General features: G+C 39.6%; 14 protein-coding genes across 14 annotated transcripts; all 14 read left to right on the top strand.

Annotated features, from left to right (window-relative positions):
* Nucleotides 1–207: 207 nt before the first annotated feature.
* LSM04_003718 (Proteasome) lies at nt 208–825 on the top strand (the record flags this gene model as incomplete). Its single annotated transcript, XM_067334263.1, has 1 exon — nt 208–825. One exon carries the CDS (start codon nt 208–210, stop codon nt 823–825), a length of 618 nt encoding a protein of 205 aa, XP_067193325.1.
* A 628-nt stretch (nt 826–1,453) lies between these two features.
* On the top strand, nt 1,454–1,855 carry LSM04_007923 (uncharacterized protein; the record flags this gene model as incomplete). Its single annotated transcript, XM_067334262.1, has 1 exon — nt 1,454–1,855. The coding sequence occupies one exon, from the start codon at nt 1,454–1,456 to the stop codon at nt 1,853–1,855; it is 402 nt and encodes a 133-aa protein (XP_067193408.1).
* A 374-nt stretch (nt 1,856–2,229) lies between these two features.
* LSM04_001819 (uncharacterized protein) lies at nt 2,230–2,781 on the top strand (the record flags this gene model as incomplete). Its single annotated transcript, XM_067334261.1, has 1 exon — nt 2,230–2,781. The coding sequence occupies one exon, from the start codon at nt 2,230–2,232 to the stop codon at nt 2,779–2,781; it is 552 nt and encodes a 183-aa protein (XP_067193290.1).
* Nucleotides 2,782–3,255: 474 nt separating this feature from the next.
* On the top strand, nt 3,256–7,797 carry LSM04_004246 (Type II pantothenate kinase; the record flags this gene model as incomplete). The annotated part of the gene is made up of 1 exon (XM_067334260.1): nt 3,256–7,797. The coding sequence occupies one exon, from the start codon at nt 3,256–3,258 to the stop codon at nt 7,795–7,797; it is 4,542 nt and encodes a 1,513-aa protein (XP_067193332.1).
* Nucleotides 7,798–9,328: 1,531 nt separating this feature from the next.
* Nucleotides 9,329–10,933, top strand: LSM04_004197 (Major facilitator superfamily; the record flags this gene model as incomplete). Its single annotated transcript, XM_067334259.1, has 1 exon — nt 9,329–10,933. One exon carries the CDS (start codon nt 9,329–9,331, stop codon nt 10,931–10,933), a length of 1,605 nt encoding a protein of 534 aa, XP_067193331.1.
* Nucleotides 10,934–11,562: 629 nt separating this feature from the next.
* LSM04_006245 (uncharacterized protein) lies at nt 11,563–12,483 on the top strand (the record flags this gene model as incomplete). Its single annotated transcript, XM_067334258.1, has 1 exon — nt 11,563–12,483. The coding sequence occupies one exon, from the start codon at nt 11,563–11,565 to the stop codon at nt 12,481–12,483; it is 921 nt and encodes a 306-aa protein (XP_067193372.1).
* Nucleotides 12,484–13,430: 947 nt separating this feature from the next.
* LSM04_008540 (Dual specificity phosphatase) lies at nt 13,431–14,660 on the top strand (the record flags this gene model as incomplete). Its single annotated transcript, XM_067334256.1, has 1 exon — nt 13,431–14,660. One exon carries the CDS (start codon nt 13,431–13,433, stop codon nt 14,658–14,660), a length of 1,230 nt encoding a protein of 409 aa, XP_067193423.1.
* Nucleotides 14,661–15,213: 553 nt separating this feature from the next.
* On the top strand, nt 15,214–15,897 carry LSM04_007934 (uncharacterized protein; the record flags this gene model as incomplete). The annotated part of the gene is made up of 1 exon (XM_067334255.1): nt 15,214–15,897. The coding sequence occupies one exon, from the start codon at nt 15,214–15,216 to the stop codon at nt 15,895–15,897; it is 684 nt and encodes a 227-aa protein (XP_067193409.1).
* Nucleotides 15,898–16,346: 449 nt separating this feature from the next.
* LSM04_006237 (uncharacterized protein) lies at nt 16,347–17,999 on the top strand (the record flags this gene model as incomplete). The annotated part of the gene is made up of 1 exon (XM_067334254.1): nt 16,347–17,999. The coding sequence occupies one exon, from the start codon at nt 16,347–16,349 to the stop codon at nt 17,997–17,999; it is 1,653 nt and encodes a 550-aa protein (XP_067193370.1).
* Nucleotides 18,000–18,512: 513 nt separating this feature from the next.
* LSM04_000840 (uncharacterized protein) lies at nt 18,513–20,201 on the top strand (the record flags this gene model as incomplete). Its single annotated transcript, XM_067334253.1, has 1 exon — nt 18,513–20,201. The coding sequence occupies one exon, from the start codon at nt 18,513–18,515 to the stop codon at nt 20,199–20,201; it is 1,689 nt and encodes a 562-aa protein (XP_067193264.1).
* A 620-nt stretch (nt 20,202–20,821) lies between these two features.
* LSM04_007592 (Histone H2A/H2B/H3) lies at nt 20,822–21,253 on the top strand (the record flags this gene model as incomplete). The annotated part of the gene is made up of 1 exon (XM_067334252.1): nt 20,822–21,253. One exon carries the CDS (start codon nt 20,822–20,824, stop codon nt 21,251–21,253), a length of 432 nt encoding a protein of 143 aa, XP_067193404.1.
* A 612-nt stretch (nt 21,254–21,865) lies between these two features.
* On the top strand, nt 21,866–22,861 carry LSM04_000525 (Palmitoyltransferase; the record flags this gene model as incomplete). The annotated part of the gene is made up of 1 exon (XM_067334251.1): nt 21,866–22,861. The coding sequence occupies one exon, from the start codon at nt 21,866–21,868 to the stop codon at nt 22,859–22,861; it is 996 nt and encodes a 331-aa protein (XP_067193258.1).
* A 1,122-nt stretch (nt 22,862–23,983) lies between these two features.
* Nucleotides 23,984–24,938, top strand: LSM04_009014 (Myosin head; the record flags this gene model as incomplete). Its single annotated transcript, XM_067334250.1, has 2 exons — nt 23,984–24,572; nt 24,709–24,938. 2 exons carry the CDS (start codon nt 23,984–23,986, stop codon nt 24,936–24,938), a joined length of 819 nt encoding a protein of 272 aa, XP_067193430.1.
* A 290-nt stretch (nt 24,939–25,228) lies between these two features.
* Nucleotides 25,229–26,320, top strand: LSM04_008408 (Myosin head; the record flags this gene model as incomplete). Its single annotated transcript, XM_067334249.1, has 1 exon — nt 25,229–26,320. One exon carries the CDS (start codon nt 25,229–25,231, stop codon nt 26,318–26,320), a length of 1,092 nt encoding a protein of 363 aa, XP_067193420.1.
* Between the last annotated feature and the right edge of the window lie 134 nt (nt 26,321–26,454).

Below are 26,454 nucleotides of genomic sequence, written 5' to 3'. Positions count from 1 at the left end.
GACATTGAGATCTTTGCTTCTGTGTTTGCGTAGGCCGTCTCTATCGCCTTATTTTATTTTTTTTTTTTTTGAATGGATTTATTCTTTTGCACATATATATATATTTAGATATTTTCGCTAGATAAACTACTACTACTACCACTGCTACCTTAAGTTCATCCACTGTTACTGTATTGACCTCATTTTTTTGCGTTTGGTATTTACCATATGTCGATTCTTACTTACAGTGGTGGCTCCTGCTTGGCGATGGCGGGGAAGGAGTGCTTTGTCATTATCTCCGACAACCGTCTCGGTGAGCAACTGAAGACCATCTCGATGGAGGTACCGAAGCTCCATGTAATCAACGACAGCATTGTGCTTGGCCTCACGGGTCTCCGCACCGATCAACAGACGTTCGCCCGAAAACTCCGCTTCCGCACGGAAATGTATAAACTAAACGAGGAACGTGATATGAGCGGCAAGGCCTTCGCCGCGTTAGTGGCATCCATGCTGTACGAGGCGCGTTTCGGTCCATGGTTTGTGGAGCCTGTCATTGGCAGTGTGGACCGGCAGACGGGGGAGGTGTATTTGTGTGCGATGGACCTCATCGGGGCCCCGTGTGAGCCGGAGGATTATGTCTGTGCGGGGACGTGTGCAGAGAGTCTCCACGGGATGTGCGAGGCGCTCTGGCGGCCGGGTCTGAGGCCGGCGGAACTCTTCGAAGTGGCCGCCCAGGCGATGCTCTCCGCCTGCGACCGCGACTCGCTCTCCGGCTACGGCGCCGTCGCCGCCATCGTCACCCGTGATAAGGTGACCACGCGACTCATTAAGGGACGCAAGGATTAGGCACCCGCAAGAGTGGGAGAGGGAAGGGAAAGTAAAAGGAAAGTGCAAGTAAGAGAAAGAAGGAAAGAGAGAGAGAGAGAGAGAGAGCGAGGGGGGAGAAAGTCATCACAAGGAAGACAAGGGAAACAATAAGGGAGGAGGGTGGTTTGAGTAGAGGTTCATGAATGTGATAGAGGGAAAAAGATGTCGTACAGGGTGTCCGGTTTTTTTTTTCTCTGTTTCTGTAGTACGGTGTTTTTATCTATCCTTCTCTCCCTATCTCTTTCACTGTCTCCGTTTATATATCTTTGTCACTCTCTTTCTTTATTTTTATATTTTTCCCTCTCTTGCTTGGTTCCCTTTTCGTGCTTTTTTTTCGGTTTTCCTTTTTTCTCATGATATGTGTTAGGATTCGGATTTCTGTCGAATGTTGCAAAGCAAAGTGTGAAGAGTTTCTATGGGTATTTCTGCCTCGTGTTCCTCTAAGACCTTTCGAATAATTTACAGTTATTTACTCTTTTTGATGTCTATACTTCTTTCTTTCTTTTTCCTTTTTAACTTTATATATTTATTTTTTTGTTTTCTTTCTATGCGTGTTCGGTGCATTTCGTCTTGGAAATAAAACAACAGTAAATAAAAGGAAGGTAAGATGCAGACCACACTAACCCACCTAGATGACGCACCTATGCTCTTTTGTGAGCGGTGCAATAACCTTCTCTACCCTGAAAATGACCCTCTTGATAGGCAGATGAGATGGCGTTGTAACTACTGCAAGACTACTGAGGTTCATGATGAAAACAAGCTCGTGTATATTCTAAATCTCAAGGTAAAGACTGGTACAGTAGAGGAGTTGGAGTTGTTGGCTGAGTTTGCAAATGACCCCACAGCCCAACGTGACCCAACGAAAAGGTGCAGCCGCTGTGGTGAAAATGATGTGACATGCTTTGTGAATCCTCTTGGTCAACCCCATGAAGACATGACTCTTTACTTTGCCTGTGCAAACCCAAAATGCCGCCATGTCTGGAAGAGTGGTGACACACAGGAACAGTAAAAATAAAAAAATACATATAAAGAAAAATAATTGACTCTACATATACATTTACATGTGTGTATGGGTCTCTCTCTCTCTTTCTCTCTGCGTGTAACTTTGTGAATGGGGAGAGGTCTTTTTTTTTTTTTACTCTCTTCCTGTATATGTGTTCATGTTTGTGTGTGCTCTTCGTTGCGGTTTAACTATACTTGAGATATAAATTCCTTTTTTTTGCCATTTTTAATTGCTTTTGTGTTCTTTTTTTTCTCTGTTTTCCTTTTCTCTTTATATTTTTTTTTTTCTCCATTTGTTTATCTCTGATCATATTTTTTTTTTTCCTCTATCCAATGTGCCTTGATGTGGATAGTAAGAGGAGGTCCATATTAAGTCTGACGATGTACATATTGGGACTTTCTATTCCTTTGACGCTGCTCCTCTGGCATTCTATTTGTTGCGTCCTTAGCGTTATTCAATACGTGATATGGGTTCGTCAGCGGACAGGAGAGCTTATTGAGAGATCACTGCGTGGGGCTCATCTTGCATTTGATGTTATCGGCTTAGTTGGGTTCGCCGTTGGGGGTGCACCACTTTTTGTCTACGCATACAAATATGGACTATCGTACAGTAAACGTAGAACTAGAATTTTATCTGGTATGGCAGTGATGTTCGTTGTGTGGTCATTTCCTATGTTTATTATCGAATTAGCTATAGTTTTTTCTGTGAAAGTAGGTCTTTTTCCACAATATGGTATCGTTTTTATTTTAAGTATTATATCGACAATTGTAGAGGGTTTTTGTATTTGGTTTGAATATATGCGCTTCGCTGCGCATTACATTCATCACTATCGTGGACTAGAACGACAAATTGACCCACATGGAAGTTTAACACCACATCCCATGCAACCGATTCGCTCAGGTGCGAGTGTGGATCAACCTGATACCATTTAGAGAAACAAAGATGATATAATCAATAGAAAGAACAAGAAAAAAGAAGGAGATTTGTTTTGTATGTGTATATGTTTTTTTTTTTTGTTTTTCTTGTTTTTTTTTTTTTTTGACTGTCGGTATGTCTCTCTCTTTCTTTCTTTGTTTCTGTGTGTGTGTGTGTGTGTGTGTAAGTTTGAAGATATATGAAGAAAGTATGCCTTTACTTTGTACTGCCAGGTGACAGATAAACCAGAGGAAGACTTAAGGGGGTTTTCTCTAATATAGCCTCTTCTGGAACGTACCAAATACACTTTTTTTTTCTGCTTGCTTGCTTGCTTTATTTCGTTTTTTTTTTTTCTTTCTTTGTTTGTTTATTTTATTTTTTCTTTTATCTCTTCCTGTACCCATTATTTTTCTTTTTATTGTGCGCATCGGTCATGTAAACGAAAATTATAACAATAATAATAGTAATAATTGCAGATAGCAAACATTTAAATGCATTTCCAATCCTTACAAGGGTCTGAAGGGGGTGAATCCCGAGACGGTGGACTAAATTACGCTTGCACTAACAATAACAGGGATATGCATGCTGAACATGTGGAGGTTCGTGTTCTGAGTTATAATTTTAATATTCTTCCTAGAGGATGTGGTGGTTTTCAAAATGAACGTATCACCACTTTCCTGGAGTATGTTGATCAATATGACGTCTTGTTACTACAAGAGGTTTACTCAACTTCTTTACTTCCATACTTTGTGCAAAAACATGTTTGTTGGAAAAAACGATTGTTGGATGAGTTAAAGCAACGTGGATTTTCACACTATGTTATCTCCAAACAACCATCATACCCTACAATATTTAGAGACAGTGTCTTTACGGATAATGGACTTATTATAGCATCTAGATTTCCTATTGGACGACGTGGATCATACACGTTTTGCAGCGATAAGAGAAGCGAACAATCTGTGCGAAGAGGTTGCTTATTTGCTGAAGTAACAATTCCAACACGCGACAAAGGAAGTGAATCTATTCTCTTCTTTAATGTGCATCTTCGTCCTGAAGAAAGCTCTGTTGAAGCTTCAGCACAGGTTATGGAAACTCGTCGTTTCGTTGATTCTGTTCTTGGACATCTTAATTCTTCTCAAGAAAATGGTAATCATCTTCCTTTTGTTTTGGCAGGTGATCTTAATATTAATGGTATAAATCTTCATCATGCGGGACAAACAACAAAGAAACTCATTGATTTTATGCATGAATTTCAGTCATTAGGTGGTGGAATTAATGAAGTTATATTTGATACATATGGATTTCATCCACCAACAAGGCCAACTAAATTGTTCTTTCCAGCACAGTCAAAATTAAACCGTAATTCTCTTACTCCACAGAGACAAGATTATTTTTTTGTAAATCCTACAGTACACGTTTGTGCGGCACGAATTCAGAAGTTTGTTACAAGTAGTGAACGACCTTACGTGTACCTTTCTGACCATTTTGGTGTATCAGCTTTACTTACTGTTCCTGTTACTGGACGAGTGATACATCAAGGAACACTAACACGAGGTCAACTTAATCGTGCAGTTGCAGGAGAAACTGTACATGAACACTCTAACCCTTTTTTAAGTACAAAAATGGAAGTAATTCCTCTTTTATTACTTGCATGCGTTCCAATGTATTTTAATTGGTGGGTTCTATTGAGTTTGGCGAGTCTATGGATGCTGTTATGGTGGTTCGGCTCTCAAATACGTGTTCTTGGTAATGAACGAAAGTTTGCTATTGTAACAAATGATGTGGTTGAAGGAAAAGAGAGTATTACACTTTTACAATCAAGAGAATATGATATCTTGCAAGGAGTAAACAGTATTGCAGATCTTTGGCAACGTGCAGTTCAGAGACACAAAACACTACGATGTCTTGGTCAGAAAAATGATGTGGGAGATCCTGTTTGGTTGACTTATGCTACTATGGATGCCCAAGTACGAGAACTTGGTTCTGGTTTATGTGCACTTGGCGCTTTACCTGGTGATGTTATTGGTGTAGATTGTCAAGCGAGCACGAAGTCTGTCATTCTTGAAATTGCTTGCGCAATGTATGGTTTTACAACACTTACATTAGTTGGGGGAGGTACGACTTCTCGAACTCTTATTGATGAACATAATGTGAAGATAGCTTTCGCTAGTCGTGGTGCAGTGGGATCTTTGTTAACGTGTCGCTCATGTAGTTTAGAGACCGTGGTACATATAAATTCCTTTGCTGATGCTACAGATATTATCGTAGCACGAGATGTTGATATTTCACTTATTTCATTTGATGAGGTATGCCATAAAGGTCGTTCACAAATTGTACCACCACCCTTACGTGTTGATGGTGATAATGTTTTTTCGCTTGTTATAGATACTGTAACAAGTAGTGAAGGTCTTAAGACGATTCGAATTACACACGATGATGTACTACATAGTATTCGTACACTTGTTGCCACTTCTGTACTCCCTACACCAGGTAAAAAACATATTACTGTTCAATTTGCTCCTTTTGGATTATTTTTTAACCGTATATTTTTACTTGGACTCTTTGCCCATGGTAGTTGTGTAGCAACATCAGAAGTTGTAAGTAGAGATGTATTTGCAACATTTAAGCCAACTATTATGTTGGCTACTCCTTCATTATTTGATACAAGTGCTCTTGAACTAAAACGTGCAAATGAACGTTATGGACGTATTTATTCCTGTTTGTTTGATATGGTATACCAACTCCGTTCTGTTCTTATTAATTTACACTATCGGGATTCAGCTGTTTTGCGTTTTCTTTTTTTCCGCTCTATCAGACGTCAGTTTGGTGGTAATGTGGAAAAAATAGTAATGAGTAGAACTGAAGAAAGTTTACCATATAGACTTGAAGAACATATTACAGTTTGTTTCGCCCCTTGTCTGCGAGAAGTTTTCTTTCTACCATCTGAAGGAGTCTTTTGTGTGGATGGTATTCCAGCTCCCGGTGTTCGTGTTACACTTGATCCATTTGATGAACCATCAAAAAAAGCCAAAATTGGTCAATTAACACTTACTCGTGAAGATGGAAAGGCACACACCCTTCCTATTGCGGCTAAATGGGATGATGATCGAACACTACGTCTTATGGGAGCCACAAATGGTGTTTTATTACCTGTTAAATGTGAGTATATTGTAGCAGCAGAACTGGAACGTATCCTTTCTCAATCACGTTATGTAGGCGATATCTTCCTCTACGCGCGACCATCTCAGCCTATCATCGCTGTTGTAACACCTAACCGTGATACTGTAGAATTTGAGTGGCTACATCGAAGTAAGAAACAAAAACAATTGCAAGAAAAAAAAGAAGAAAAAAATTGTCAAAAGTCTGAAATCAGAAGTAATGAAAATAATCTGTATGATAATGAAGGTATGCCATTAAGCTGGACCGAATTATCTCGTTATGCGTCAGATCTTCTTCTTGCTGATTTCCGCAGTATTGTGAAGTCCAATAATCTACACGAGTCCTATGTCCCACAATTTGTTCACCTTCATCCTCACCCATTCGGAGATCACAAAAATTTTTTAACACCTTATGCAGAAATTCGACGTAATTCTTTGGCATCGTACTTTAAATCTGTTTTTGATCGTCTTTACTCAAATTCGGATCCTACTATTTTGCCTACACCTTGCTGTGGCACTACCAGTGATGATGATACGTCAACCAAAGATGTATCTCTGAAATCTCTCCCATTTCGAGTTCCTCTTGCAATTGATATTGGTGGTACATTCGCTAAAATTGTTTATGTACAACCCCCTGGTAAATATAAAATTCCTGATTATTTGGTTCACGAGGCATCTTCACTTTCTGAAACCTTGGGAATGCGAACGTTTAAATTTCTTCGAAACGCAAAAGATGCGGAAAAGGAGTTGAGCGAATTTCCTTCTTCAAGGGTAGGTACAATACGGTTTGCAAAGGTGCCATCTAAGCGTATTCCTGAATTTGCAGCCTATTTGTCTGATAACAAATTGCTTGATCTTTACAAGCAGCCATACCGTGATCATGTGCGTGCGACAGGTGGAGGTGCATTTAAATACGCTGGTCTTGCAAAGAAGCGACTCAACACAACATTCGAGGTTATGCGGGAGATGGACGCTGTGGTGCAGGGCCTCGGTCTTGTGATCCGCGAGGCGCCGGAGTCCATCTTCACCGTTGATCCCCCCACCGGCACGCACCACCCACACAAACTGTGGAGTCCCCCTGGCGATGTGCTGCTGCCCTATCCCTGTCTGCTTGTGAATATCGGCTCTGGCATCTCCATTATTAAGATCCTCGGCCCCGATGGGTCACACGTGCGGGTGGGTGGAAGTCCCATTGGCGGTGCCACCTTCTGGGGCCTCGTCCGCACCATGACGGACGTCACTTCATGGGAGGAAGTAATGGAGATCATGCGATTGGATGGACCCGGTGATAACCGCAATGTGGATTTACTGGTGGGGGATATCTACGGCTACAACGCGGCGGACCTGCCGGCGATGCTCTCCGTCGATACCGTCGCCAGCACATTTGGAAAATTAGGGACGGAGCGGTTCTATGCGGCGGCATCGGGGCCAACATCTCCAAACACATCGAACAAGAATAATAACACGATGAACATGACCACAGTAGCTGCTGGCACCAACACCACCACTACCACCACAGCTAGTAATAATATCAATGGCAATGGGAATGGTAATGGTAGCAACATGAATAATACATCTAAGAATACCGTGGCATTGGGGAAGAAGCCATCGGCTATCGATATTGTACGCTCCCTACTCAATATGATTTCCAGTAATGTTACACAACTCTCCTACCTTCATAGCCGTGTGCAAAATGTTCCGAATATCTTCTTCGCAGGTGGGTTTGTGCGGGATAATCCAGTTATATGGAGTCATATCAGCTCAACACTGCTCTACTGGTCTAAAGGGGAGTGTCACGCACACTTCCTCAAATACGATGGTTACCTTGGTGCCCTCGGATCAGCAACCATGTTATCTGATACGGAGAATGCGTAAAGCATCGTGAATGGTTAACCCTGTGTGTGGAAAGAGATAAAAGAGAAAAAAAAGGGAAATAAGAAAAAAAGAGAAACAGAACGAAAGGAATAAAACACACATCCACAGTCAGTAAGCAAAACTCTGATACAATGTGAGGAAAGGAATAATAACCAAACGAGACTTTTAAGATTAATTAATAATAGCTACTTTTTTCGTTAGAAATATTGCTAATTTTCGTTTTTACCTTCCTTCGTTTGTGTTTATTTTCTTTTTCTGTTGTGAACACGAAAAGCGAGAAAATACGACTGTAGAGAAGGAATTATCTGTGCCAGTCAAACGTGTACTGCGCAGTATTCATGTTTCATGGGTCTATTGTATGCCTTTAAATAAACCAGCTGCACGTTAGGTGGTGAAAAAATATATATGGTGTTATAGTGTTTTGAATGTTGGTTATGTATGTCTTTTTTTTTTTATCCTCGATTTTTATTACTTTCGTTTTACATATTCCTTTCCTTCTGTTTGCTCTTCCCTTATTTTTTTCTTTTTCGCCTTATTAAGACCATAAAAGAAAGAAAAAGAAAAAGAAAAGAAAAAAGGGTAAGGGATATTTTCTTGCCTCCTTCAATGCTTCAACACTTCATCAATTCCAACGAGAGAAAGAGAAATATATAAAGATAGAGAAGGGAACTCCAGCACCAAACCCTATTCTCCTATGTGGACAGCAACACCCTAACGCACAGGACGTACCATTGTTCTCCTCTTCCTATTATCAGCTGTGTAGCGATCTTAGTGAGGAGAATCGCAAACTAAAGGAAGGACTTCATGCGGCCAAAGAACGCATTGGTGCACTTGAGGATACTTTGTCAACCCTGTTGTCACGTGGAGCTCCTCCACGTTATTTGCAGTTTCTACCGCCGTATTTTATCGCACTTCATCAGAGAATACTTGTAGCTATTGATGTCTAGGGGGAACAATACCATGAAGCAATACGACGCGGTCTTCTTTCTGTAGAATAGAAAAAAAAGTTACTTTTCTTGTTTGCTATTAGTGATGTTGCTTTTTTTTTTGTTTTTTGATTTTGTGTCGTATTCACTTTTTCACTTGATATCTACGTTTCTCTGTCCTTGCGGTGTTTATAGATAAATGTGTATTATTTTTCTGTCTTTGTGTGGATTGATTCCTTTTCCCCCTTTTAAAGGCTACGTATTTATTTTTTGCTTTCTTTTTCCTTTTGTTTCTTTTCTTTTGAGGGTTTCTAATTTTTTTATCGTCAGATCACATGAAGAGAAATAAAAGCAAAACAGAGAAATTAAGATAAAACAACAAGAAGCGAAGAAAAAAAAAAAGAAAAAAGCCTGTTCTTGAAAACCAATAACTTATTTATGGGAAAACCATACAACTATACGACTAGCCGAATTTGAAAAAAAAAGTTCGTGTGTTATTTGGAGTAAAAAAAGTAATAAAGGACAATAAAACGAATAAAATAATTTTAACCATATCGAAAAAAAAAAAGAAAGAAAGTGTGTTTTTTTTTTTTTCGCACAATATCATGGCCTCTGTACATAATGATGATGACAAGGTTGAGGAGGGACAAACAATTCTTCAAATATTAAAAGAAGAAATATTTGAGTTGCGTTGGCGTGTTTTGGCTGTGGCATGTTTTCTTACTTTTGGCAGTTATTACATATTTGACGTTCCCGGTTCACTGGGTACCGGTGGTGGGGTTACTATTGAGCAACATTTCAAAAAACACGGAAAGGAGTTTACACAAGAAATGAATCAGATGTTATATAGCGTTTACTCATGGCCAAATACGGTATTGGCTATATTTGGCGGTCTTTTGATTGATAAATATATTGGTATCCGGTTGGCTATGCTGTTTTTCACCTTTTTGATACTTTTTGGTGCATTTCTATTCTGGTTGGGTGTTCATTATGTACTTTACCCGCTTATGGTTACGGCGCGGGTTATATTTGGTTTGGGCGGTGAGTCACTCTCAGTCTCACAGTCTGCCTATGTTGCCCGTTGGTTTAAAGACGGTCGTGGTATGGCATTGGCGTTTGGTATCACAATAAGTTTTTCACGTGTGGGATCATCTTTTAATTTTCTCTTTTCACCTAAAATTGCAGAGGCAAAGGATGTGGATACAGCTCTTCTCGTTGGTGTTTTCGCCTGTGGAATCTCTTTTCTCGCTTGCATTGTATTGGTTATTGCAGATATGTACGCTGTTCGAATCGGATATATTAAACCAGAACCTCGTGAAATGGGTGGAGGTAGTGTTATGCGAGTATCAGACGCTTTGCGAATGCCATTACCCTTTTGGACTCTTACTGCTATATGTGTGTTGTGTTATACAGCAATATTTCCATTTATTGGAGTGGGCAGAAATTTCTTTGAGGTAAAATATGGTTATAGTCCATCTGAAGCCTCAAGTTATATTTCTGCATATCAATTCGCATCAGCTGCGGGTTCACCATTAATTGGTTTTCTTGTGGATATTGTTGGACGTAACACATTATGGCTTATCGTAGCGAGTGCCTCTTTTGTTTTGCTACATATATTACTTATTGCATCAATGATTCCTGGTATTGTTTTAATTATAATGATGGGATTATTCTACAGTTTTCTCGTATCGGGTCTTTGGCCTTCTATTCCTTGGGCAGTTAATGAAAATATTGTAGGATTTGCTTATGGTATGATGACGGCTGTACAAAATGCTGGATTGGCTATTTTTCCTATCATTGTAGGACGCATACTTGATATGTATCGGAAAGATCCCAATAATAATAATAATAATAATAATAATAATAATAATAATAATAATAATAATAATAATAACAATGTCAATACTACGAGTAGTGACAGTATCATATTTGGAAGTTACTCTTCAGATTCGATTGACAACGGTACGGATGATACAGGTTCTCTTCCTTCGTTGACGGGATATAAAATGACAGAACTACTTTTCATTGGTTCAGCTGCTGTCTCTCTTCTCGCAAGTGTCGTTCTTCTTGTTTATGATTTGCGTCACGGTGGGATTCTCACCGCATCAAGTAAACGTCGAAAGGAAATTCAGGCAGAGAAGCGTGATGATCTCTTGCGATGTCTCCCTGAAGAGGAAAGGGATCTTCTTTCTCGTCAGCGTGAGTACTAAGGAAGAAGATGAAGGATGAAAAAGCAAAAAAAACTTTTCTGATCTTTTCTTATTATTATTATTATTATTATTATTATTATTATTATTATTATTATTATTTGTTTCGAAGTAAGGCAAATGTAATCCCCTCGCAAATGGGGAAGGAGCGAAAAATAAGTACATGGGAAGTGCTAATGTGTTTATCGTTTGTTTATTGGATTCACCTTTCTAGTTCTTTTATGTTTAATTAGTTTGCCCGCAGCTCATTCCAAGAGTCAAACGAAAAAAGAGGAGAGAAAGGAGATGTTAGTATGCGTCACAACCCACGGATCACGAACGTACGGAGTTTCTCCATAGACGTCTCATCAGACTAAAAATTGGAAACTCGTGAATGGTATTAGAAGAAAAAAAAAAGAATGATAAAAGTGGCATTTTCCAATTATTGCTGTGACTTGTTGTTGTTGTTGTTGTCTTCTTTCTTTCTTTTTTATGTCCCTTTTCATCTTTTTAAATTTTTTATTGGTGTTATACATGGTTGAGCCTGTTATTTTTCTTCACTTCAGAAATTATTGATAAACAGAAAACGAGAAAAAAATGAAACCAAACATCTCTTCTTCACTTTCTTCTTTTCTTTTTTAGTAAGTGACCAAATGCCTAGCCGTGCGGTTCTTCGCAAAAAAGCTCGTCGTGAGTCAAAACGCAGTAAACGCGATGCCGATGCCGCCGCAGCAGCGGTTGTTCACTCGATAACATCACACAAACAACAAAAACAAGAAGAAAAAGAAAAAGGACCATATCAACAGCATGAAAAAGAGGAACCACAACAACAGATATGTGCAGTGGTGAAGGAGGGAGTGGCGGTAGTAAATAGAAAACGTGTGCGGGCTGCAGTTGACTCCACCGCGGTGGAAGCACAAATATCAACGGAGGCAATGAAACGGAAGGAACGTAAACGCTTCGAGACAAAGCGGCGACTTGAGCGGCAGTTGTTGCGCCTCAACGCGGGAATGCCAACAGCAAACACAACCGATGCCAGTAATAATAATAATATTAATACTTCTATTCATGATACTACTAGAGGTGATACAGAGAAGGAAGAAGGGGAGGAGGGGAATGCGGCTACTACTACTACTATGGAAACCAATACATCTATCGCAGATGCAAAAGCGGCGTCTTCTCCTGTTAGTGGAACATTACGCCACGACCCAAAGTTTACTAACGGCAACTTCTGGCGCACGCGGAAGGAACGCCGGCAGCGAACTGTTTTTCTCGGCAACGTTCCCATTCAATTCACGGAGCAAAACGTGATGGATCTCGTCAGTACCGCCGTGGACGCGGCGGGTGTGGCGGGGCGATTAGTCGAGACGGTCGATTTTCTCCCAGCAAAGCCGCGGGCACGACAACGGCACATGTACGTGACACTCTGCACGAGAGACATCGCGGCGCAGGTGGTGGGACTGCTCGATGCATACAAATTGGCGGGATCGGAGCTGCGGTGTAATTTTGCGGCGGATAAGGCACAGCGTAGTGAGGCCATCTCACGACGTTCGGGCAATACAGTGCGTTCTTAACGCATCATCGACGATTAAAAGAACAGGAGGAAGGGTGAGAAGAAGCAGGGGAAGAGAAAAGAAAAAAAAGCATACAGAAAAGAAATACTCAACTAGTAAGTCTTTGAAATGTTTTTTTTTTTGTATTGGAATGAATAAGTATATATTTTTATTTTGTTATTTTTTTTTTCGTTGTTTTATGTTACACCATCTGATTGTAGTAATGATGAACATATTATTATTATTATTATTATTATTATTATTATTATTATTATTATTCAACGTATCATCTTTATTTATTTATTTTTTCTTCAAGAGACTTTTCTTGTTATTTTGGGGGGTTGTACATTTTAAAGGTTCAAAACATGGTGTTATCAGGTGTTAAAAAAAGATAGACGTTCACTGGAGACTGAGTCTCTTGAACATTGCATTTCTCCGTTTACCAAAGAACGATACTGAATGTTGATAAGATTGGAAATTGCACTTTGTGAGACGGCGGTAACTGTATTCAACCGTTAACGATATTGGGAACTATTAGAGGGAACAAGTAACAGGTAATAGATGTGGATTAATTACTCTTTATTGGACATGTACTGCTTCTGACATTTCAAATTTGCTCTTATCGTTCCTGATGCTTGCAGCATTTTTTTTTTTAATTTCATTTTATTTTTTATTTTTTCTACTCATGCTACTGGTACTACTAATAATCTAGTGCGTACGTGTGTGATGTATTTACATGAACATGTCTCTGAAAAAATAATAAAAAACAGTCTATGCTAGTGCTTGACTTTATTAATTTCATTTGCCTCTTTCCTTTTTTTTTTCTTTTGACTGGAGGAGAGTCATTCATATCCTCCCCTATCTCCATCCTTTATTCTTTCACTGTATTTAACTACAGTGGGACGACGAAATAGCATTTTTTATTTTTCGATTTGTGTTTTAAAGAAGAACAAAAAAAAAAAAAAGAAATGAACGATGACCCATTTCAGCTTTCTATGTCAACAAAGTACGTAGAAGTGAGTGATGATGATGATAGCTCTTCCTCTGATGAATCATCGTATGTAAAATGTGCACATGTGCAGTCGGTGAAAAAGTTTCTTCCTCCTGATCCTGAAGAAGTGGCATGTTTTCTTGAGGATGAAATAAAGGAATCATCAACCAGTGGTGAGTGTAATCTTTCGCAGATGCTGTTATCTGCAGTTCCTGCTGGTTTACCTCTGGAATTCTTGGTTTCCCTCACTCTCTCCGACAATAAACTGAGCAAACTCAATGAGGATATGTTTGAAGGAAGAAATTGCTACAATCTCATAAAATTCGATGCAAGGTCTAATAATTTAACTTCAATTCCAAAATCTCTTTTGAAGCTTTCTAAACTAGAAATATTATTACTGGACCATAACTGTATAACTACTCTGCCATTTTATAAGGATGATAGTAAAAATGAGGTATTTTTACCTGCTCTTAAGCGGGTAGGACTTGAATTTAATGATCTTCAAAGGTTCCCAATAGAATTTTTTACACATTGCCCACTACTGGAAGATATTTTCCTTGGACAAAACGACAGTATGCTAGAGAAACCCGTACCTTTTAATGATCTCCTTGATTCTCCCATTCCAAAACAAATTGCCTCGGAGAATGAAGAAAAGAATTCTGACAGACGTGTTACGGTTAAAGTGGATAACAGACCTCGTTTTCTTCAACAAATGAAGGATGAATGTTGGGATGTGAAACTTCCTTGGTTAGATGTTAGTCTGCATAAGGTTTACCCTGATAAAGTACTTGGTTTTCTCTATCTTGGTTCTCTTCGAACAGCGCAGACAGTTACAGTATATCAGGACCTAAATATTGGTTACATTCTCAGTGTAGCGCGAGATTTAGATGTACGCGTAGAACCGGGGATGCACCATCTTGTGCTGCCAGTGGATGATCTTCCTGGAGAAGATTTTCGTCAACTTTTTGACAAGGCCTTTGATTTTATCGATAAAGCAAAGAAAGATAATAAAGGTGTTTTACTGCATTGTTTTGCGGGACTGTCTAGATCTGTTACTGTAGCTGCAGCATATTTAATGAACCGACTTGGCATGACGCGTGATGATGCTCTCGATCTTATTAAACAGGCACGCCCAGCGGCGCAGCCAAATCCAGGTTTCATGGAGATGTTAGGAGACTATGAAATACAACTTGGGCTTGGCCAGTGAAAAAAAAAAGAAAAGAAAAAGAAATGGCAACAACAACAACAATAATAATAATAATAATAATAGACAGAGGAAAACGTGGAATAAGTTATAATGTTAAGAACTTTACACAAAAAAAAAGCAGTTGTGTGAAATAGTTACAGGCGGAACATAGTATATTTTTCTTGGGTGTGGTGTTGCAATGATGGGTTCATTATATATTTCGCCTTTTATGGGAGAACGTGAATACTGAGGGCTATTTGTGTATTTTTCTCCTTCCTGTCATACGCAGTGACATTTTTTTTCTTCTTTGCGCTCTTACTATTTTTCTGTATATGCCTCTCTTTTTCTTCTCTCGATGTTAATTGCTTTTTTTCTCTTTTTTGGTGGTGGTGGTGGTGTTGGAGTTGCAGTGGCAGGGTTGTATGTGTAGAATCAAATACCATTCGGGTTACTGCTTTTTTCCCCCCTCTTTTTCCTCGTTTCTCTCAAGCTTGCCGGTTAGATAGGCCCACAACCCATTCCATTATAAGGGTATATATATATATATATATATATATATATATATATATATATAATGACAGGTGTCTCTCTGCGGGCTGCGCTATTCTCCGCCACTGTGTGGGCCGCCGGCGATTTTCTCGCGCAGTTCGCGGCCGCCCACCACGGTGCTGCCCGCCGGCGTCTGTCCTCCACCGGAGACCATCGCACTCTTCCATCTTCTTCTAATTCTTCATCGTCTAATTCTCAGGGAGCGGCGGGGGCCCCGTGGGGAGGTCCAGCGGCGGCGCAGATGGCTGCCATGGTGGACACTCCACGCCTCGCAGCCGCCGCCGTATTTGGGGCACTCGTCGCACCGCCGACACTTCACTTCCGCAGGGCGGCCCGAAGATCGCGGGGCCCCAACGCCGCCGCTGTTCTCTTCACACTATCGCTGCAGCAGTTCCTTCTCACCCCACTCACACTGCTGGCGTACCACAACGCCGCTACCGCACTCCGGGGAGGTTTTGCAGATCCTGGGTTTCTCAGGGCATATGAGACAGATGTACATGCGGGTGTGCGGTACGATGCATTAGCAGTAGAGCGTCGTATTCTTGTCGACGTACTACCGCAGCCATTGATTGCCTCTTGGGGTGTTTTTGCTCCACTCGCTTTACTTAATTATTCATCAGGAAGAACTGTACGTGGCTTGTATGGTGCTTTACTCCTTATTCCCTGGACGGCTTACGTTTCATACACCCAGTCTACACAGCTTTTGTAGTTAAATGGGTGCATGTGCCTGATGTGTGGATAAGTACGGGAATGTAGCGGATAGATAGAAATAGTCCATAACTGTAATGATTTATGTGGATTATCATGTTTTTTTTTCTTTTAATTTTGATGACATGAAACTATGGCTACAAGTGAAAAGTAGATGTTGCGTAATTGGGATTAGCGCATTACATATAGTGAAGCATATTGAACAGATATTATTTGTTTTTTGTGTTTTTTTTTTTGCATGTTATTTTCTACGTATTTCCTTTCTGTTCTAATATCCTCTCTAAAAATAATAATATTTTTTCTCAAAAAAAAATATTACCTTACCTTCCTTCTTGTTTTTCTGTTGCTGTAACAGAGTGAAAACATAAATATATCGAAGAGAGAGAGAGAGAGGCACTTCTTCATACGTGCCATCAAGAGAGGAATAGAAGGAGGAAAAGGGAAGTCGAAATGGCACGACATGGATGGATGTCTTCATCGTCACCCTCTCATTCTCTAAATAGAGACTATGACACCAGTCGTCCAGCTTTGCAGAATTACTTTCTTCCTCGTACTATAGACGATGAAGAATGTGGTGCAGTTGATGAAGAAATTATGTTAATGACAGATGAAGAAAAGGAAGCCTTTGTACGAATGCAGAACGAGTTAGAGGAACGACATTTATCAGAATTTTATAATTATTATGATACGAGAACTTTTCCATCAATGAAAGAAGTGCAAAATGACTATACTGAGGATGAGGCTCTAGACTATTACGATGGTAATGGATTTCGCCGTATGGGCAGCAGTGTTGATATTAGAGTAGAAAATCTGAATTCCGTATCAGGCGAGAATCTAGGTATTCATCACCGACGAGTTAACTCAATAAATAATAGTCCCAGTCTATCAATCTACCAAAGCGCACAACGTTTAAGAAACCGAAAAGTTCTACATGAAAAAATGAAGTTGGATGATGAGTTGACTTTCCATCCTCAGATTAACCCATCAAATGTTTCACCACGTTACATGAACTATACAACAGGACGATCACGACAATCATTATCGTCACCACCACCACCACCAACAAGAACAACAACAACAACAACGTTACCAACATCATCATCTTTATTAGCAGCAACGGTATCAGGTAATGCAGCAGGGGATTCAAATTTTAAACCTGTGGTGAATCGACTGCGGAAGTCCTCACTTTCAGGTCGACTAAGTCAATATCTAAATACACCGGTTCATTTGCGTTTGAGTAAAACACCTATTGTTTCGCCGAGGAAATTGGAGAAACGGCAACAAGAGCAAGAACCACTAGAACAACATGGTAAAAATCTACAACGAAATGGTGGTAACTCATCTCGTGGAAGTGGAAAGGAAAACAAACCTTTAGGATCATTTTTACGACGACTTGAAGAAACCAATCGACGGAGAGAAAAGAATCTCGAGCGTATTACAATGATGTATGAGAGTGAATTAAAATTCCATCCTGAATTAGCACCTGGAACTCGTAAAAAAAAGAGAGTTTCATCAGCTATTGGAGCACAAAAACCCGGTGAAGAAGTAAATATTTCTTCTCGACAACGGACATCAAGTACTTGTTCTGTAGAAAATAAGAGAAAAAATACTGATGTTGGGAAACAAACATTTCCAATTAATAGAGTAGATGAGAAGGAACACCATACTCCACGTATTAACGTTAGATCACAATCTATGCGGCGAAGTGTAGATGACCTTCATATTTTTGAGCAAAAACGGCAGCAACGTCTAGAACAGTTAAGAGCAGAACAGGAGTTAGAAGCATCAAGAGCAGCCCGTGAGTCATTCTCTGGTATTATGACTCTTAGTGCTGGGTCACAACGACTTGCAAAGTGTCTATTTGGTGGAAATATTACACATGATGCCATTCAGAGATTTTTAGAACGACAGGCTTATTCACGAGATGAGGCACTTCGTATGGAGTATGAGGCAAAAAAACGTGAAGAGGAAATGGAGTTTACATTTCGTCCAGAAGTTCATTCAGCACCACCTTATGTACAAGAAATTGCTCGCGAGCTAGCTGTTAATAAGTCCCTTGCGCCGAAGGCACCCAAACCGAAACCAGCGTTTCGGTTTTCATGAATCTTTTTTTATTTATTTCCTTATTACATTATGGATTTTACTGTATATATCCTTTTACACAATTTGTTTTTTTTTCTTTTTGAAGTCTCCCCGTTACCGTGTTTGTCTGTGTGCATACGCATAAATGACCTTTGCTTTCCTTTTATATGTTTTTCTTTCTCTTTCTTTTGTGGAATGTCGAATTGATTTGATTTCTATTTCACTCTAAGCTAAAAAAAAAAAGAAAGAGTTACAACAATCATTAACTAGAATATCGATCCAATAATTGTCTTTTTTTTCTTTTTTTTTTTCTCTCTATCAATATATATATATTTCTATTTATCTATTTATCTTTGTTATTTGCAGATCTGTCTCCTCCCAGAGAGACATCCGCCTTTGCGGCCTGCAGCACTTAACTAGCTACCAGGCCGCATCTGCTTAAGTTTATATATATATATATATATATATAGTCTCTCTTAATCCCACTCTGTGTCTGTGCCCAACCCCGTAGTGTGGACCCTCACCGCCCCCGCGATGTCGGACGAACCCCCCGCCCCCGCAGACCCCGAGCCGCTGTGGGCCCTCGAGTCGATTCCCCCGCACCTCCGCCACCGGCTGGACGCCCTCAACGGCGCCGCCATCTCGCAGACCGCCTCCGCCTACGAGGGATTCGGTTCCTTCCACTCGGAAAACGTGGAGGATTTGATCGCAAGGGAAGCAGCAACCTACCGCCCGCCACAGCTTCCAGATTTTGCTAAACGAGTATTGGGACAGAGCGAACTACTAAAGATGAGTCTCATCAATGAAAATAATGGGAGTGAAGAAAAAAGTGATCATAAAAACAGACGACAGGAGGTAAATATTGAGAATGGTGTCATTCAACAATGTGAGTTTGGCCTTCCATTTCGTCAGGAACATTTTAGCATTACAGCAGAAGCTGTATTTATAAATCACGGGGCTTTTGGAGGTTCCCTCCGTGGTGCATTGGCGATTAAACATCGCTATGAAGAACTCATGGAGCGTGAGGTAGTGGAATTTATGGACCGCGACCTACTTCCACTTATCGTTTACAGTGTTCGTCGATTGGCAGAGTTTTTCAAAGCTGATCCACAACAAGTTGTTCTTGTACAAAATGCAACCTATGCATTAAATTGTGCAATGCGTTTGATTGAAAAGGATGATGTTGTGGCATTTTTGGATACGGAATACCTTTCTGTATATAAAATGATGTACTTTCAATGCAAAGATGTTGGTGCCGATTTTCATGAAATTGCCCTTTCAAAATATCTACACGACACAAAAGTAATGGGAGATGATGATGCTCTTACAAATGTAATATGTCAAAATCTTCCTAATGGATGCACTACAGTGATTATTGATTATGTTACTTCAACAAGTGCTCTTTGTTTTCCGTTATTTACTCATATTATTCCTGCATTACGCCGTCATGGTGTTATAAAGATCATCGTTGATGGAGCTCATGCACCCCTTCAGATTGATCTAAATTTTAATAATTTACCAGTTGAAGCTAGGCCAAGTGTATTTGTGGGAAACCTTCATAAATGGTTCTCTGTTTCAAAATCTGTCGGATTTATGTGGGTACATGAAAGACTTGTGGATTCTATACGTTCTGTTGTTCTCTCTCATGGAGCAGGTGATGGTCTTCTTTCTGAGTTTATTTGGGATGGAACACGGGATTATGGTGCCTACCTTTGTATTCCGGCAGTAATTGATTTTTGGCGTGCTCAAGGTCTTGATCGTGTACGAGAGCATTGCTCTAAATTGCTTAAGGGTGCAGCAGGTATGCTAACAAAAAGCTTTGGAACGCGTCCTGTTGCTCGTCACGCACCTTTTATGTCTCTTGTGGAACTTCCAAAGGAGTTACAGGTTCCACGTGTAACAGCAAAATATATTCAGGACCTACTTCATGATGTGTACAAGGTAGAAGTTCCTGTTAAACGAGTAGAAGGTAGATTTTACGTACGCATAAGTGTATTCGTCTATAATACCCCGAGTGATTACTCCTACCTTCGTGAGGCAATTCTCGATATTGCTCGAAAGTGGGTACGCTTAGAGAAACAGATGGATTTTCAAAAATACGAAGCGGGTATGACCACTGATTCATTACAACTCCCATGTGATAAACGAATTCGTGAGGAAGGAGGATGCGGTGTATCTGCTCTTGACCCGGGTTTAAAAAGAAGAAAGAGTTCTAAATTTTGATTGGAATTTTCTTTTCTTGATCTTTATTTCCATTTTTTCTTATTCCCTGGCTCGGGCGTTTTCGTTTGTTTTGTCATTTCATTATATATCGGTCCGTATGTCTGTAAAGGTTCCCAATAATATGGTTATAGTCAGATTTATTTATTTTCTTATGGGAGGAACGAAAGGAACGTTAGAGAAGTAGCAGGAATTTTACAACTAGTAGCTACTGGGAACATGATTTTATTATATATCACGAAACTCTTTCCTCATGTCGAGGAGGATTCAAATGTCGATTTAGGTCGTTTTTTTTTCTGTGTATATGCGTGTAAATGTCTACTTGTGTCAACTATTTACAATCCCGCATATCCCTTTCCCCCATATCCTACACGGAAATGGCCGTGTGGGTTCGGGCTTTTTTTTTCTTTCTTTCACTATTCAAATAGTATCTTCCTTTGATGTTTTTTTTTTTCCTTTTGTTCTCTTTCAGCTTTAACACTGTGCGTCTGTTTCATCTTTATTCCACTCAATTGTTGTCCCCTTTCCCCCTCTCTGCTTTTTCATAATTGACGGTATTCTGAAGACACAGAAAACAGACACAAACAAACAAAAAGAAAAGGAAGGCGCAGCCACAGTATACTATGCCACCCACGAAAGGAGGAAAACGCCCCATTCCGCTCGGCGGTAAGGGCAAAGGCAAACGGCCCGTTGGGCGAAGCGCGGAGAATCCGAGCGGAAAGAAGAAGAGCGGCGCCCGTCGTGGCAAGAAGCAACAACGCTGGGATCTGTACATTCACCGCACTCTGCGGCAGGTGTACAAACGCGGAACTCTCTCAAAGGCGGCTGTGCGTGTACTATCTTCTTTTATTGAGGATATGTACAGCAAGATTCAGACTGAGGCTGTGCATGTGGCCTGCATTAACAACGTAAAGACGCTCACAGCGCGAGAAATTCAAACATCCGCACGTCTACTGCTGCCACCGGAGCTCGCAAAGCACGCCATGAGTGAGGGCACTAAGGCAGTCGCAAAGTACAATGCTTCACGTGAAGGGGCGAATGCAAAGATAGTCTAGCTAAACAGATGCTAAGCAAGACCACTTATAGATGTAAGGAAACGAAAAAAAAAGAAGAAAGGTCACATATATATATATATATATATATATATATATATATTTCAAGCGTCAAGACCTTTATTCTTTTTGGTTTCCTTTCTTTTTTTCTGGGTTTCTGGTGAATTCATCAGACAGATTGACAATGAGCAAGAGAAGAGAAAACTGAAAGAAAAAAGAAATACGTATACCAGCGACGTGAAGAATGCTGTGAGGTGTGGAGGATGAATATATGCTGTGGAGGGGGAAAAAAAAACGAATATAACACAGAAAAGGGGGAAAAAAAATTAAGGTCGAGAAGGAATTTGTTTTTTTTTCTTCTTTTGCGATCTTTTTCATTTCTCAATGATTCATTGCTTCAGTCTAATTTTAGAGTAAGGAGTACATTTTGTTTCTTTGTTTTTCCAACTGTCCCGCCACGTTCTCCTCACCTTGGTTTTTTTTTTTTTGTTTTTGGTGCTCTATATTTTTCTCTCTTGTTTATTTTTTGGGGGTTTTCTTTTTTGTTTATATATGTTTGTGTGTGTGTGTTCTTAATTTTTCTGAACCCAGTTAGCAGAATTCTGACTGTAGCTTATGGATTCGGTAGTGGTACCAGTGAATGTGGCTGAAGATAGGTATAACGACACTCTCACTGCACTTGGTAAGATGTCAAGAACACGATGGTGTGGAATCACGTGTTTTTGGAGTCCAGAGGCGGCGGTGTATGCTGCTCCCACACTCATAACGGCGGCTCTTGTGTTTGGTGTGGTCTTCACACTATGGAATGAGCTTGGCTTTTTTGAGCTCTGTGTCCTTTTCGCCTTGCTCTCTACAGCCTTTATATCCTCCTTCTTAATTGTATGCACAGATCCAGGCGTTTATCCGAGACTGCGTCTTGGTGAAGTAGATCCTCATCAAAATGAGAAGAATCTTGTTCTCTGTCGTGTTTGTGGTGTACGACGGCCTCCTCGTACGGCGCACTGCTATCAGTGTAACGTGTGTGTCTTGGAACATGATCACCATTGTGGTATAATTGGTGGTTGTGTTGGACAGAGGAGTTTACGCTGGTTTGCACTCTATCTCGTAACGGTAAGCACTGCATCTGGTATGGGTATTTACTGGATTTCCCGTTCTATATTGAATACGGTTTATATTTCAGCCCAACAAAGTGGCAGTAATACATTTGTTTCAACTACTCCTGTACCTGTACCTGTAGCAGTAGCAGTAGCAGCTGATGGTGGTGGTGTTGTCTTTGTAGGAGGAGAAAATATTGGTGGTGGTGCTGCTGCTGATCCTTCCAAACTTTCTTCAGGACGTCGTGGTAACCATGATGAAGGTGCCTTGAAATCGCTAGCTATTATTTTCCTTTTTGTGTTATTACTTCTTGTCTTGCTTCTTGTGGGGAGTCTTGCTGTGTTTTATGTGTATTTAGTGTTGACGTCAACCACACGGCGTGAATCACAACGATTGCAATCGAAAAGGAGTACTTTATTACATCCAAAACTGATGTGGGAAAACTTACTTCATGTTGTGCTTCCCCCGCGTTCTATGCTAATCGGTCCTCAGAATAACAAAAACTCTCTAGTTTGATCACGGTTCTTTGTTGTATTTGTGTAGATGTGAAGAAGAAAAAAAAAGGAATCGTGTTTTACTTGCGGTGAAACGCAGAAAAGACATTATGGTTGGTTGTGATGAACAAAAGCAGGAGAAAAAAAAGACGGTTTGGGTGGTTTTATTTCATGTAGACAATGCAATAGTGCAGTGATTACTTGTAAGACTGAGTTCTTGTGTTTGTATATTTTTTTTCTTTGTGAATACCTTTTTTCTTATGTTATTTGAACGGTCGCAGTATATGTTGAATTATTTTTATTATTTCTGTTGCTTTGGTTACAAACATGCGCATGCATGCACGCAGTGTCCATATCTTTTGACTCTGTGTGTCTGTATATCCAAATGGCTCTCTCTAACAGAAAAACAGAAAAAATAATAATAAGGATGAGAAGGAGAAGGAGAAATAAATAACGAAACAAAAAAAAAGAATATATCACTAATATACCAAAGCAGGACTATGTCTAGTTACATGAAAAGAGAAATAAATCTCTCATCTTGTATCCTGCGAGTCCCACGATATATATGGTAATATTTTTGATATCCGTCACTATTATGTGTGAATTGATAATGGATACATTGTAGAAAGTGCCTTTATGTAGTGTTTATCTTCTTTTAGCTACAGTTACTTATCGCTTTTAGTTCTTGTTACTGTTACTACAAAAGACTTCCTTCCTTATTATTTTAATTGTAGACTAAAATAGAAGAAATTCATCGGTGGAATGCCTCCCGGTGGAAGATGAACTTTAAATCATTTCCTTCAATGGTACTCGGCTGTATTTATCCTACTGGAAATTTGGTTGTGTTGCACGATATATAGAGCGTTATTGTGAAAAAACTTTGCAATCGCTCTATTCAGAATCTTTATTTGCTACGATATGATCGGATGTAAGTAGGTTCGTATTTAAAAAAAACACTAAAGTATTTATTTCTTCATTCTTCTTTATCTACAAGGGCAAAAGTAAGGAATAGACCGTTCTATATTTTATTTTGTATTTTATTATATCAATATCGACGGAACAATAAAGGGGACATATGAAGTAAAAAAAAAAAATAAATAATAATAATAATAATAATAATAATAATAGTAATCAATAAATACTCATGACAGTTGATGTGGGTTCTCACTGTTTCTTTGATCATCCACGGGAATCTTGGGTTGTGGCACAAGTACGAGCCAAATCCGATAATGGATACACTGTGAGAACAGACGATGTTGAGCGTAAGTGTGTTGGAGAGGAATTCACCGCCGTAAATGATACACAACTGGCACCGTGTCGTGAGGATCTACTGGATGAACAGCCGGATGATTTACTCGCACTAAAAGTATTGCATGATGGCCCATTACTGCGGTGTTTGTATATGCGGTACTTTCGGGATATTATTTACACCAACATTGGGGCTATTGTGGTGGCTATAAATCCGTTTCACTTTAACATACTTTGGTATCAAGATAATAAAATGGGAGATTATCTGCAGGAAGGGTCCGTTATTGAAAAGAATTTACCTCACTCATGGGCTCAAGCACACAATACATATAACGAGATGATTGCTGATTGTGCAAATCAGTGTATTCTTGTATCTGGTGAATCTGGAGCAGGAAAAACAGAAGCTACTAAAATTGTAATGAAATACCTTGCACAAGTATCGTGTAAACAAGGAACAGAAGAAGAAAAAAAAGAAGGGTCTTTTAGTCAGATATAAAATAAATGCCTGTTCACCTATTTTGGAGTGTTTCGGAAATGCTCGAACAGTGCGTAACGATAACAGTTCTCGATTTGGTAAATTTATGAAAGTTAAATTTACTGAGAAGGGATAACTCTTCGGAGCAGAAACTACAAAGTATCTTTTGGAGAAATCACGTATCGTAACAGCTGCAGAGGATGAACGGATATACCATAGCTTTTATCTTTTACCGCAAGGATCTATGGGAAAGAAACTTCAAATGGAGAGTGAAACATTGTATAAGAGTTTAACCGCTGGAAAGTGTCTGCAGAACCCTGAATATGACACCGAAGAAAACTTTAATGAAGTTTTATGTGCTATGAGAGAAATTTGAATGCAGGAAAATAAAATACATTCCGTATGGTCATGTGTTGGTGGTATTCTCTCTCTTCTTAATGTAAGTTTCGAGGCAGATGGAGAAGGGGCTAGAGGACAGAAATCTACAGAGAAATTCGTTAAAAAAGCCGTCTCTCTCTGGGGAATTGATGAAACTATATTGTTAAAAGAACTTGTAACGACAACACTTGTGGTACAAAAATCAGAAACGGTGAAATTATTACGTCCAACACTTGCAGTTGATGCACGTGACGCATTTGTGAAGGCGTTATACGATGGATTATTTGGATGTTTAGTAAATTAAGAATAGTGAGTTATGTGATACCCAACACAGCAGGAAATTGGATTGGACTACTAGACATTTTTGTTTTTGAGGAGTTTAAGAAAAACAGTTTTGAACAACTGTGTATTAATTTAACAAATGAGTCTCTACAGAATCACTATAATATTTATATATTTGAAAAAGATATGGAGGAATGCCGTGCTGAAGGTATTGATGTAACAGAGGTAAAATGTCCTGATAACTTACCTTGTGTACGACTTATAGTAGATAAAGGGGGTACCCTTGCGTTACTTGTTGAAGAATTTACTCTCGGTAAAGGTAATGAATCGGAATTTCTTGAAAAGTTTAATAAACGTTATAAAATTATTGCTGGTGATAAAGGTACAGAAAAAGGCGGTCGTGATCTGGCACAAATCATTCTTACCGCATGTGATATGAATAAAAGGACCATGTCTCAGATTGGTAAGACAAAGGTATTCCTAAAGGCAGAGGCTTTTCCTATTATGGAACGTTTTCGAAATGAAGCTCTTTTGAAGTTTTGTTGTTGCTTACAAAAACATGGTTGTGGATATCTGGCTCGTTTGCGTACAAATCATGAAAGCTGTGAATATAAACTTCAACGACTTGTATCACTACTCAGAAAGGAATATCGGGCTTATGTAAGACGTTCCGCAGATAAGCGTGAGGCGAGAGCACGATGGCGTAAGAAACAGAAATTATTATTTCGTGAACAAAGTAGCAGTTTATATGGGATTTGTGCTAAAGAAAAGGAACAAATGTATTCCGATGGAAAGCAAATTTTACTCACATTCTCTACAACATTAGAGCAATCCATTAAAGCTCTTAAAATGTCTCAGGCAGAAAGGGAAAAAGAACGTCAGAATCTTATGGATGCCGACATGATTGAGAGAGAACGAATGTTAAAAGCTGCAGCCGTATATATTGAAGAACTTCGTCGTGTCTCTTATCAAGAACGTCTAATGTTTGTTGCCATGTTATTGGAAGATTTGGATGCTCTCGAGTTACAACGTCGATGTCAGATACGTACTTGTGAGCGGGAGGAGCGGGATACACTCTGGCGTTCCTACCGTTCATGATACATTTCCCAAGAGTTAGTAATGCTTACAGGGAAATCTATGCATATACGCCGGTCTTTAGAGGCGATGGAAGTAATACAGCGGGAGGAAATAGGCGCTAGACGTACGGTAGAGCAATGACATCGATCGTATCA

The sequence above is a fragment of the Trypanosoma melophagium genome (genome assembly GCF_022059095.1).
Source record: "Trypanosoma melophagium isolate St. Kilda chromosome Unknown ctg17segment0, whole genome shotgun sequence".
NCBI lineage: Eukaryota > Euglenozoa > Kinetoplastea > Trypanosomatida > Trypanosomatidae > Trypanosoma > Trypanosoma melophagium.
This window is presented reverse-complemented; position numbering and strand designations above follow the sequence as displayed.